This window comes from Heterocephalus glaber, unplaced genomic scaffold (assembly GCF_053883595.1).
Source record: "Heterocephalus glaber isolate CG9 unplaced genomic scaffold, H.glaber_assembly_v1.0 deba00000594, whole genome shotgun sequence".
In the NCBI taxonomy this organism is placed as follows: domain Eukaryota; kingdom Metazoa; phylum Chordata; class Mammalia; order Rodentia; family Bathyergidae; genus Heterocephalus; species Heterocephalus glaber.
In genome coordinates, this window is record NW_028258151.1 from 2492678 (window position 1) to 2506860 (window position 14183).

Sequence of the window (14183 nt, forward strand, 5' to 3'; positions counted from 1 at the left end):
GGACAACATAGTCCATGCCTTATTTAATGATAGACTTTGGAAGTGATGTTCAGCCGTATTAAATCCTAACTATAATTGTTAAGCAAATAGATGTTAAAATTAATATTTGTATTGTTTCCTTTTTATTCCAGGACTGGGCTAATGCTAATGTCAGCAGACAGATTGAGGACACTGTCTTGTATGGTTACTATAGTAAGTATCTTTCACTTCCATTTCCTGTTGGGGCTGCTAACCAAAATATAGACTAAAGTGGTGTGTAAACTTCTAGTTTTGATGTCATACACATTCTTACCGTTTTCTGTACCCAGAATAGTAAATAATAGGCATTTATCCTCAGTATCTTTACTCGTTATTTTTATTTATTTATTTTTCCCTGATTTGTGTTTAACCTACTGTGCTTCATTTAAGTTCTCTTCAAATATTGCTTTGTGGGTTAGTCAAGTTACAGTGCATCATGGTTAGTGCTGCCAATTTCTCACACTTTACTCTTGATTTAAAATCTCATCTTCTAGACATTTTTCTAAGTATTTGCAGTCATAAGAGTATACTTCCTGGGAGTTTTCACTGTCAGTTTCATTGTACTCTGCAGAACCGTTTAAGCTGAGGATCGTGGTTGACTGACCTCTCCCGCCATCCCTTTCTCCTCCCTTTCATCCAGTGTTAGGTTGTAAAAGATTCATAATAACCATCTACATGTTCTTTCTCCTCGAATACTCACAAGACTTGTGCTTTTATAAGAATGTATAATTGCTAATTTAGGAAAGGGGTGGCATTTTTTTCATCAGTTGAAGTGTTAAATAAGATTTCAGTGGGACATTAACATGGAATCTGAAAAATTATACAGAAATTTCTCCTGATGGTATCATTTTTTCAGAGGCTTCATTGGATTTTTTTCCCATTAAGTTTATTGGTACATTTTAAGTATAAAATACAGTTACATTCATCATTAGGATCTTGTACCTTTACATGATGTATCTTGGTTCTTATTTTTTCCCCTTCCCCTGCCCTCCCTACACCCCCCCACCCTTCTCTATTTGCAAAGACTTTGTTTCCATTTTTTTCTTTTTCTCATATTTTTTCTTTTCCCTTTTACCCTTCCCCTACCCACCCCCACTTCCCCTACTCCTTTATACCTTTTCTTCCTATTATACAATATCAATTATACATTTTTAAAATCACAATATCAAGATCTAGAAGACATTGCCACAGATTTTACAGAATTTAAAAGGATATAGAAAGCATATTACAAAAATCTTTTTTGAAATTAATTTGACAACTTCTAAGAAGTACCTTGGAAGACAAATTAATGATACTAACTCTGGAGGAAATACAAAATTTGAATAGCACCTATTAAAGAAAGTGTACTCCTAGCTTGAAAACCTACCTATATGACAACAACAGGCTCATATACATTTTAACTGATAAATTATATCAAACATTTAAAGCAGAAAAAAGAAAGAACCCTTCTCCCTTCAGTTTAGGAAATCAACATTGTGCTAATCCTAAAACTGGTTAAAGATTATAGAAGAAAAAATTATGAACATAGATAGAAATTTATTTAACAAAACAAACTGTTAGAAGTCAGATCTGGCAGTATGTAGAAAGTTGTTTTATTATAGGGATGGCAGTGTTGGTTCAGCATTGGAAGATCCACCCTCAGAAGTCATCATTTTAACAGAGGAAAAGGAAAAGCCATATGATCCTGTCACTAGTTGGAGAAAAAGTATTGGACTAAATTCTACAGCTGTTCATGGTAAAAGCTATCAGGAGGCTAGAAGTAGAACAGAACCTTCTCGACAGATCAAAGACATGTACTCCATACTTCCAGCAAAAATGCCTTATATGAATGAAAAAGATACAATGCTTTCTCCCTAAGTTGGGGAACAAGGGCATATATGCCTACTCTTCATCTGTCCATTAAACTTTGAAACATAGGTCTAAACCAAAATAGTCTGGCAATAAAATGACACAATTAGGATAGGATTGGCAAGGTAGAAGTAAAATCTTTATATGTAGATGAAATGATCATCTACAGAGAAAATACTAAGAAATCTCTAGGAGCTCCTAGAACTTGTATTTGAATTTAGCAGGATTAGAAAACACAGGGTATATATAAAAATTCAGGTCTATGTATACTTGCTATAAATGAAGAATTGAATATTGAAATTTAAAAGTTATGTAGGAGTACAAAGGACCTAGAAAAGTAAAAAGAGAAAGAAAACAAAAACAGTGTTGGAAGACATTTAGTACCTAATTTTAAGACTTCCTCTAAAGCTACAGTAATCAAGGCAGTAAGGAAATACATATAGACTATTAGAATAAAACAGAGAATCTAGAAATAGAACCACACATATATGGTCCATTGAGTTTTGAAAGATTATTTAACATTAACATTTTATAGAACATAAACTCAATTCAAGGGCAGAGGAAATGATAGTGTTTTCAGGAAATGGCACTAGAACACCTGGTGTATGTATGTAAAAAATTAACCTCAACCCTTTATTTCCATACATAAAAATAACTTGAAAGGATCTATGAACCTAAATATGAAAGATTAAAACTACAAAACTTTAAGAAGAAATTATAAGAGAAAATGTTTATGAATTTAGGGTAGGCAAGAATTTCCTAGGATATAAAAAACATGATGTATAAAAGAAAAAAATTGATAAGTGAGATTCCATCAAAATTTAGAACTTTAAGTGACATCGTTAAGAAAATGAAAAGTCCTTAAACAGACCATATTTATAATGCATATAACCTATGATCACAATATATAAAGAACTCTTACAGTTCATTAATAGACAACCCAGTTAAAAAGTAGACACAAGAATATGATAAATAGCCAGTAGAGCACAGGAAAGGTGTGCAACACTAGAATCAGAAAAATACTAATCAGTAAAATAACAGGATTGAATTATACACTCATTAGGAAGATGAAGTTAAAAGTTGTAAAAGAACAAATGGCAGGTTAGGTGTGAACCAGTTAGAATTTTCTAATACTGCTAATGTGAATGTAAAATGATAAAACCATTTTGGAAAACAATATAGAAATTTCTTGTATTACTTTTAAGAACCAACAGTCCTGTTCTTAAGTTTTTACTTGAGAAGAATGAAAACACATGTTCACAATAGATTTGTACATACAAGTTGAGTATCCCTTATCTGAAATTCTTGGGACCAGAGTGTTTCAGATTTTCGTTTGAAATCCACTTGATCTGCAAAGAGGATAGCTAATCCTGCTTTTTCTCTTGGGTACCTGTCACATGGAGTATTGTTTTCCACCCTTTAACTTTCAGGCTCTGAGTTTCTTTTTGAATTAAATGTGTTTCTTGTATGCAGCATATTGTTGGATTTTGCTTCTTGACCCATTCTGCCAGTGTATTTCTTTTGATTGGTGAATTGAGACCATTAACATTGATGGTTATAACTCATACATATTGACTTATCATTGTCATGACTTTTTCTGTTTGTTGGATTCTCCCCCTTTGCATTTAATTTCTTGTTGCGCCCGATGGATTCATTCTATTGGGCTTCCTGGGGTTGTGATCCTCGTTGTCTTTTCCTAGGATATTGTCTAAAATTTTTTGGAGTGCTGGTTTGGTATTCCTGAAGTTCCTAAGGTGCTCTTTCTCATGAAAGTATCTTATTTCTCTATCAATTTTGAAAGATAGTTTTGCAGGGTACATCAATCTGCATTGGAGGCTGTTTTCTTTCAGGGCTTGAAATACATCACTCCAAGCTCTTCTTGCCTTGAGGGTTTGCATTGAGAAGTCTGTTGTGATTCTGATGGGCTTTCCTTTGTATGTGATTTGTTTTTCTTCTCTAACTGTGTGTAGAATTTGTTCTTCTGTTGGGTTTCTGGAATCTTAACTATTATATGCCTATGTGTAGATTTTTTTTGATCACAGCTACTTGGAGTCCTATATGCCTAACTTATCTGTATGTCAAGTTCTTTTCCCCTGCTTTGGAAGTTTTTTGTCATCACTTCCATGAACAGTTTTTTTATGTCATCTGCACTCTGTCCTGTTTCTTCATTGACTCCAATTAGTCTTATGTTATTCTTCTTTGCATCATCTAGCAGCTGCTGGATTGATTTCTCATGGTCCCATACAATTTTAAAGAAATTTTTCTTTTCTTGGTCACTAATTGCCATCTTGTCTTCTATATCTGAAATTCTGTCCTCAAATTGGTTCATTCTGCTGCATAGACTTTCAATGGAGTTTTTAATCTGGATTCATTCTGCTGTGTAGACTTTCGATGGAGTTTTTAATGTCCTGGAAATCTGTTTGCATCTGTTTTATGGATTCCATTTGTTTCCTGTGTTGGGATTCCATCATGTTCCTCAGCTCCTCTTATTTTTTTATCTGTGTCCTCTCTAAATTTATTAATCATGTCTTGCAGTATGGGCACAATCTCTGCTGTTATCTGAGAAATTATTTCTGATTTCATTTTTTCCAGATCCTCTTTTGTTGCCAGTTCAGGGAGTCCAGGGGGTTGAGTATCACATTGTTCCATCTCCTTTACCTTTGGGATTGTTTTAGATGATCTGGAAGTCTGGTTTTGAAACTTGTTTATATGTGTCTTCTCATTTCAATGGGGTGGGGGGTGCTGCTGGTGCCCATGCGGCTCACCTCCTGTATGCTAACGGCAGGGGGGTATGGCGGGCCAGAAGCCTCCTTTTGCGCTGGGAGTAACTCACCTTCTCTGTGCCGGCAGAGGGGGTGTGTATGGCGGCCCAGAAACAACCTCCTGTGCGCTGGGAGCTGCTCACCTCCTCTGTGCTTGTGAGAGGGTGGGGTACAGCAGCCCAGAAGCCTCCTCTTGTGCACTGGGAGTGGCTCACCTCCTCTCCTCTGTGCTGGTGGCGATGGGGGCATGGTGGTGGTGTACACCAGCCCAGAAGCCTTCTTGGTTGTATTGGATTTTAATTTAGCTGCTTTAGTTCTGATGTTTGCCTTTTCTCCTGCTCTAAAACCTAAGACCTAGGAAAGTTTTTCCCTTTGGTACAGGTTTTAGAAAAATCGTTATTGTATTTTAATATAGAATTTAATATTTCTAATACATTAAATTTATATTTTAAAATATAATTTTGAAAGTATTGAAATGGTTCACTACTAAGTAGAATGTTATCTTTTCAGTACTATTATAGGAGGAATGTAAGTTCCTCAAAAACAATTTTGTGGGGGGAGTCTGTCACTTGCATAACCCAGAATGCACTGTGGTTATCCTGTAGAGCATGTGACTAGATAGGTCAGCTGATGTTTTAGGGAAGTAACTGACTCCAAAGGGCACTAATCTTCTAAAGACTTGTAAGTCAGACTATTACTTCACAAAACCTTTTTCGCTTGGTTCCATGGAAAGAATTTTAGTGAGTATTTTTCTGAATTCTCCCAAGGATAGTTTGTTCTTGGTCCTCTCAAGGATAATGTCTTCTTAAATGTATAGGAAGTAAGTTAATCACTGCAAACAGTGGATGCCTTTGGGGCTTAGGGTTTAATTTTCTATAGAACTGATATTGTGGTGAAAAATATAACTGCTTTGGGATAGGATGGTTGACATTAGTCCCAGGAAGAAATTTATATGAAAAGCCAGATTATGCATAGATTTCTTGATGACTATGAAGTCAAAACAAAAGAATTAATGGATATTAATGGCTATGACAAAGTTAGTCATGTCCTTATCAGCTGTGACTAATAGGCCTTTTGTGTTGACTAACAGTGACCTACAGGGAGATACCTGAAAGGACTATGTAGCTTCGATGTAGTTACTGTCCTCAAGGCCAGATCTTTCTCTTAAAATGCTGAATACTCTGGTTTCCTATTAGATGTCTTCTCTGAGATTCTGAGAAAGAAAAAATCCAAAACATTGTTTTGTCCATTGCCTCTGTCAGATTTTGTGGTTTTTCTAATCTCTGAATATATCAGCATTTTTTTATTGTCTAATCCTGCTATGCAATGTGCAAGTCTTTCACCATCAATGCCTTTTAAAATTTTCGTGCATGTCCCTTCTTATTCTTCACTTTCCTTTTGTATTTTCTATCTTTTCTAGATGAGAAAATTGGTGTTAAAGATTACCTGGTTAGTGGGTGGCAGAGCCCAAAGTGAATCTTGTTTCCCAAGCTGGAGCTATTTATCTTGAAATGAGCTGCCTTTTACTAATGCTTTTAGGACTTTACCTGTGGGAATGATTAGCAGCATTGAGCCTCCAGGGCAGCTCCCCACATCATCTTGGCACCTTTTAAATAACACAGAACACTTGCTTATGTCCAGAGACATTCTGATTTGCTTGCTGTGATAGGCAGCTTGGTAATCTACTACTAAAGAGTCAATGGTGCTGATTCTGATTTTATCACAGGCAGATGTAGGAACCATTGTGCAGGTCAGCGGTTTTCCTAGGATGCTTCATGTGCATGCATGGTGAGAGAGGTGTGGGGTATAAGGAGGTTGAGCACTGATTGTTTCAGACCGTGCTCTACTAATCACCTTCTACATCGTGATCCAGTGTGTGCTTTCAAGAGAAAAGCTATCTGCTAACAAATCGAAAACTCATGTAGTTTTAGTTGTCTTCTTCAGTGAAAATGTTTAGGAATGTTTGGAAGTTATGCTTTCACTGCCTTTTTATCATACATTACATTAAAATCCATTGGCACATTTATAGATTGAATAGATCTTTTACCCATATATGATTTTTTGACATTACGCCTATTCATTTAGATTAAAATCTTGATCCACTGAATGACACAGATATTTCAAATCTGACACATATCATTATGTATTGAAAAACAATATCACCACTATTTAAAAGAGAAAAGTCTTTATATATTGAGAACTTGTAAAACTCAGTCTCTAAGTGATAAATTCTAATTCAAATTAGAATAAATTCAAATTCTCATTTTCTCTGGGAAGGTTGAGTTTTATCAGTTGTAACAAATGCTGACTTTTTAAAAGTCTCACTGTTTTTTGTTTCATTTTATTTTGAGATGAGGTTTCACAGTTGGGACTACAAGTGCATGCCACCATGTTTAGTGTTCACTGTTTACTTTTTACAAAGTCTGCCTAATACTTGTCTGGATAACTGTTGCTCATCTGTCAGTGCTCTTTCAAGTTAAAAAATCAGGATTTTTGAAAAATGCGGGCATTGAAGCTCACAATTCCAGTAGAATAAATTCTCTTGAGACATTGTGAGACCTAAGTATGGCTTAAGTATACTGTGGTACCTCAGTTGATGAATTCAGTTCTCTTCTCAGTTCTTGTTGCAAACTAAACTGGACGAGAATCAAATCAAATTTCCCCATAACATTGAACCTCACTGTTGAATTTAATTCAATTCTCGTCCAACTTGGTTTATGACCAGAATTGCAGAAAGAATCAAGTTCTCTTCCCTTTCCACAGAATGATAAAAAGACACACAGAGGCGAACATTTAATTGACATTTTACTGCTTCAGAGGGGACTTTGATGAGTAAAAGTCCCACACCTCTGCCTCCCTCAGAATACAGTAACTGCTGGGACAGGTGGGGCCCACTCTTCAGCTTCTCTGCAAAAGGCCAGCAGTTTGATCCACTGTTGATTCTGCATCATTCATTAATTCAAATGTTAAACAGTAGAAAGCAGATAACATCTTAGTATCTGAATAAAGAGTTTTCATGATGTAGATGCCCTTTAAAGATCTGCAGGTCCTAGGGTCTGGACAGGACACTTTTGATGATCACTTGTTATCTTAGTGGAAGTTTGTGTTTTTCCCTGAAAGTTTGTGGAAGTCTGGCTGACTGCTGCTTCTGTGTGTGGCTGCTCCTCAGCCACAGACAGGTTATTAACAATCTTCAGTTAACTGACACTTCCTACAAGGCAGGTGCCGTTCCCTGGAGCCTGTGGCAGGTGAAAGCATATATTTGCTCATTTCTGCCCCTTTGCTCTTCATGCATGAAGCTCTTGTCATCAGAAGGAGAAGCCTTCATCTGGAGATGTTTTCCCCAACCCAGAAACTTTAAGGATCCTTCTTTTTCCTTTTGAATGTGTTTATTTATTTCTCCATCTATGTCTTCCAGGGTTTTGTTTTGTTTTTTAAATAAAACTGTTGATTTGAAGCATTCTAGTTCTCAGCTCAAATTTTCTTTTTAAGTCTGGTATGTAATCCTTTTGTCTATGATGTGTTCTCTTAGCCTTTTGTCTGAACATTTTATGTTTCAAATTCGTTTTTATTTTTAAATTTCTCTTTTCTTTATTACAAATCTTTTGTAAATATTTCCTTTATTATGTTCTGCTCTAGCCATACTTGAAACACTAGTATAGTAAAATTCTAATTTTAATTACTACTTTAAAAAAATTATTTAACTTACTCATTTTAAATAAATATAGTTTATTTTCTTTGTCCTGGAGATATTTTCCTAACTTTTTGTTTTTGTTTTTGCATGCATATAGAAGTTACAGGAATGATGAGTTAAAAAAACCCTTAAGTCAGAATTGTTTTTGTTCTGCTCTTCAATTATAGTTGTCCTATGAAGTGCTGCAAAGACATTTTCCTGTTAACGCTGATTTTCAGGTGATTGTTTTGTGTGTAGATGTAAATTGCATTATAATTTTTTGGGGGTACTGGGGATGGAACTCAGGACTTTGAGCTTGCAAGGCAGGCGCAGTGCCACTGAGCTAAATCCCTGGCCCCAAATTATAAATTATGTATTGTTGTGTTTGACTTTAGAGCTCACCACTAGATTTGAAATTTCACTGAATTGATGCAGGTAATAGTATTCTGTTGATTGTTAGTGTTGTATTAACGTACTACTGTTGTTTATTTATCTGTGCTAGTATTGGTGATGTTTGGGGTTGTTTACAGGTTTTGGCTGTTTCACGTACTTTTGCTAAGAAGATCGCCTGTGTGTGCACTTAAAACAATTGTACCGCATTTTTTTTTTATTGTATGAATGTTCTAACTTAATGAAACAATCTCAGATTATTGGGTGTTCATTAATTTTTTTTTGTGACGAAGCAATAAGTATGAGTGTGGCAAAGTATGGATAGATTTGGATGGTTTAATTTATGGAATTGAGAAAAAATGAGACAGTTCAGGAAGCTTTCAAATTCCTGTTTTTATGCTGGACCTTTTAGAGTACCTGAGAGTTTTAGGAGGTTTCTCCTCACCCCCATTGGTTAATTGCTGATAATGTGTGCCTGGAGTCTTTCCTGTGTGTTTTGAACTTGAGTTTGTCTGTTTTATGCTACTTTAAATAGAATACTGAAACTGGATACTTTTTAATGAACAGAAACTTAGTGGCTTACAGTTCCAGAGTCTGAAAAGCCTGAGACAGAGGGGCCCCATCTGGTGAGGGACTTCTCCTTCTTGTGTCGTCTTGTGGCAGAAGAGAGGGTGGGGAGACCATTCTTTTGTACCCAGCGTCCTCCTAAGACAGTGGCACTAATCCATTCATGGAGGCAGCCCTGCTGTGACCCAGTGCCTCCTCTTAGTCCTCGCCTCCAAGCACTGCTGCGGGGCCCCACACAGGAACTCAGGGACACATATCCAAGACACAGCAGGGCTCACCACTCCTGGAATCCAGTGTGAAGAAGGCACACACGATCTTGAAGTCGTTTAACTTCGCTGGGACTTCTCCACCTGTGAGATGGTGATCAGCAGTGCCTACTTTAAAGTATTAGGAGCATAAGGCACCTGGCTAGTCCTGAATATATATTATCTGCTGCTATTTATTCAAATCAGAAAGAGAACAAGAGGAATAAACCTTCTCTGTGAAGTGATGTGGGAAAGTTAATATTGAAAGAATTGACCTACCATCTCATCAAATTTCCATCTTTTTGACACTTTATTATTATGAAAATATCTTTAGTAATATATTTTCACACAAGACAAAAAGTGCTTTTCCGCACAATATAGTAAGATGAAAATTAACTTTGGGGAATGGTAATTTTTGATTCAGGCTTATAAAGTCCTTTGTGACAAGAGTGGTGTCTTGTCTCCTGCCCGCTTGCCTCCCTCACGTGTTGTTAATCATAGGGCGTGTCTTCTAAGTGGTTTCAGGTATGTGTGCTCAAGAGATTATCTAGATAAAAACTCCGTGAGACCTAGTAGCCTCAGAGTTTGTTTCCAGATGGAGACATTAGAGAAACAAATGGTCTTTTGCACCTATGGCTATATAACTTGTACATTCTATCACTAAACATATTGTTAATTTGTCACCTTAATATTATGAATCTTCTTTCATACGCCAGAGTTTGGAGAAAGAAGCACATGCTCTTGGTTTTTCTTCATACCTCCTCCGTGTGCCTTTTGAGTTTGCTTTGCTGTTTTCTTCTCTTGACCTCTCCAATGTTGAAATGCCCTGTGGTTTAATCTTTCCATCTATACTCTATGGTAATCCTTTGGTGATTTTTTACTGTTCCTTGACTATAAATATCATTGATATACCAAACTTCCAGATTCAAATATTTCCTGAACTTCATATTCCTGTGTACAACTCTCAAAGGAATTTTACAAAGAAATCGAAGACATTTCAAATTCATATGTCCAAAGCAACTGACCCTCAGTCTATAATTCCCCTTGTTATAGTAGAGAACAACCAGAAGCATAATGTTACTCAGGCCAGAAAGCTTGGAGACATCTTTGAACATTTATTTTTCATAATGTATGTCAAATATGGCAAAAACTTCTTTTGTGCTTGATTTTGAAAATTCAGAATCTGACTACTTTCACTACCTTTTGGCTACGTCCTATTTAAGCCACCATTGCCTCTTTTTTCAGTTATTACTCGAGCCTCTTAACACACCCCCACACACATTTAAATTCATAATTCAGCAGTTGTAGTTATTCTTTAAATACGTGACAGATCCTGCCACTCATCTGTTCAGAACCCTGTATACCTTCCCATTTTCCTCACAGTAGAAGACAGGATCACTGCTAGAGCTTACAGAGCCTTATGTGATCTGGCATTCTTCCCTGACCTCACAAACCTCTTGCACTGCATTTCCTGCTCCTTGTGGCAGATAGACACTAACTCCTAATATTCATGCCCTTGTGCATTCGCCTCTTCTTGCTGGACCTAGTAATTTGCTTCTGATAAAGAGAATCTGGCAGAAAGGATGGGATGTCCCTTCAGAGATGAGGTTATAACAGACCCTGAGTTTTGCCTTGCTTGCACCCTCGGCTCTGTTCTCTTGCTCGCTCCTGTGAAGCAGGTTGCCATGTGGTATACTGCCTTGTGGAGAGGCCCACATTGCTAGGAAATGAAAGTGGCCTGTAGCCAACAGCCAGCGGAAACAGAATCTTGCCAACAACTGTGTGAATGACCTTGGAAGCAGATTCTCCTCTACTGGAAACTTAAAGATAGCTGCTAGGAAGCCAGTGTCTTGATTGCAGCCTTGGGAGAGTTCCTTAGCTAGAGCACTTAGCTATACTGTGCTGCTATTTCCAGCCCACAGAATTTGTGATACACAGTGTTCTTTTAAACCACCAAGTGTTAGTAACCTTTTGCATAGCAATCAATACCTGACACATCTCTCCTTCACTGATTATACTAATGTTACTATTAATGTTCCTTGAACATTCCAGGGTCACTCCTACCTCAACACCTTTACTTTGTGTCCTTTTGGCTAGAATTATTTTCTTCCAGTTATCTGCTTGACTAGTCTTTTTTCCAAACTCCTTTAGCCCTCACATCTTTCCTCAGATGTCATTATGTGAATGTGGCCTACCATTTTCAGCCCCGGTTATCTTTCCTGTACCCCTTTGTCACTTTCTGATATATTATAAAATTTAGTTAATATTTATTGTTTTTAACCCCTCTGCTAGAATTTTTATTTCATTAGGGCGAGGATCTTCCATCTCTTTAGGTCCTTGAGGTATTTCAAGCATGTAGAATTGTTATTGGCATAAAAGGGGGTGCTCAAATACAGTGGACCCTCAAGTTACAACCAGCCTGACATACAAACAGTATGGGTTAATCAGTTAATGGAAGATTCATCTGCCTCTTGTTATCTATAGCGTGTACCTAGGTAAATGTTAAGATCTCAGCAGTATTGACTTACAACCAACTTGAATTACAACCAGGCCTTGGGAACCGATTGAGTTCATAAGTCAAGGGTCCACTGTACTGGTAAAATGAGTGAGTCTTATTTTCTAGGTAGCCTAAAGGAGCTACTTTCATGTTGTTAAGATTGAGCGAGTAGGGAGCTGCATTTCAGCAATGGCCAGGTAAGAAGGTTGGTAGTTTCTCTCCCAGAAAATCAAATATAAAGCTGGATAAAATTGAACAAAAAACAGTTTAATGCTTTGGAAATCAGCCAGAAGCATGTAACAGTCAGAGAAGTGTTACACCAATATAGTAGTCTCTAGTTTTACCCTAGAGCAGCTACCTTCTCCGCCTCCATGCCCAGTTTAGTCCTTGCAGAAGATCTGCCAGGGCAGGGCAGGCCATGAGGACCAGAAGCTGTTCTGATGCAGTTAGAAGGGACTCACTTAGTTGGGTCCTGGTCTCTTCTAGTAGTGTTATTGGTGCAGGTAACGATCTTGGAGTTAGGTGAGTGGGGAGGGCAGCAGTTCTACTAGCGTGGAACTGTTGTTATGACTGGGACGTGCATCTTAGCTGAAGCTGCACACATGTGTACTGGATTTGGAGGGGCCCAAGCCAGTCACGTCCTCCTGCCTGCTGTCCAGGCTGTGCACAGGTACACAGAAGACCCAAAGGGTCCCCCAGAAAGCAAGAGGCTGGGCCAGCACACACAGGCCCTCAACTTGTAGTGCACTCTCTTACATACATACAGATGCATTGGCAGGGGCTTGGAGCCTGACTGGCTTAAGATATTTAAATAAAAGTTCTTTCTGATTATGAGCTGATCATAAAGCTATGGAGAGACAGGGACAGTCCCTAGAAATTGAGGCTTGAAAGTAAAAACTAGAATTAAACAACTGAGTAGAGATACTGGCAACTTCATGCTATGTGGGATAGAGGTTTCACAGATTTTAATCTGATAAGTCATTGAACAAAGAAACAAAACAGGAACAACTACTTTCTGTCAAATTAGCACAATCCAAACTTGATGTTGTCTAAAATGTGTCAATAAAGTTATGAAATGTGCAGAGAAATAGGAAAATATGCCAGTAAGGAAAACAGTAGCCAGTAGAAACAGTATTTCTAAAGATTAGATTTAGTACACAAAGACGTCACAGCAGCTTTATAAGTCATTTCAATGGATAATTGTTTAAAGAATTAAAGGAAAGAACGACAAACTGAGATTTTCGGTAAGGAGATTGAGGTTGAAGAATATAGTAACTGAAATGAAAAATTTATCAGAGGGTCCCAGCAGCAGGATTGACATGGCAAAAGTAAAAACTAACCTGAAAATCAGAGAGAAAAGAAGATTGAAGAAAAATCAACAGAACCTCAGAGGCCATGTGTCAACATCAAGTTTACTTACGTATGTAAAATGGGCAATTCAGAAGGAGAAGGAAGAAGTGCTAGAAAAGAATTAGAAGAATTTGTTGGAACCCAATCCATACATCCTAGATGCTCAGTGCAGCCCAAATAGGAAAAATAGAGACCCAGGCCTAGACACAAGAAAAAGAGAAATCTTGAAAGTAGTGAGGAAAAAAACTCCATGACCTATATGATTAATGAATTATTTCAAATGTAAAACCATGAATACCCAAAATCACTAGAATGATGAGATGCAAAAAGAAAAAATGTCAATCAAGAATACCGTGTCCACTAAAATTATCCTCTGAAAATGAAGGCAGAATAGACTTGCCAAGGTAAAACTAGAGAGAATTCCCTTCTAGAAGACCTGCCTTACAGGATGAAAGAGAGTAACACTAGATAGTCTAATTCATTGGAAGATAGGAAAATCACCTGAAATTATTGGTAATATAAATGGTTAATATAAAGGTTCTGTAATTTTTTTAACTATGTAAAAAATATAACATTGCCTAAAGCAATAATTAAAATGCTGCAGTGTTGGGTTTTTAATATATAGACCTAGTATGTAGTGATAGCACAAAGGAAAGACGAGGAAGTAGGGCTATATGGGAGCAAGTTTGCTCATTAATATTTTGTTACTGTTTACTAGAAGTCGATTGTGATAAATTAAGGTATATTCAGAAGGGAGAAGAATTAAGAGTTATTTTTATGGCTAACGTGAGTTCATACAGGTAGAAAAATCTCAAGGCACTTACTATATAATG

At 37.1% G+C, this 14183-nt stretch overlaps 1 protein-coding gene across 1 annotated transcript in view; it reads left to right on the top strand.

Annotated features, from left to right (window-relative positions):
* The window catches only part of Lmbrd1 (LMBR1 domain containing 1), a 105622-nt gene that overhangs the window by 13202 nt on the left and 78237 nt on the right, over positions 1 to 14183 (top strand). Inside the window, exon 3 of the mRNA XM_087205148.1 lies at positions 132 to 192. Coding sequence (XP_087061274.1) covers positions 132 to 192 — 61 coding nt within the window. The remainder of the gene's footprint in view (positions 1 to 131; positions 193 to 14183) is intronic.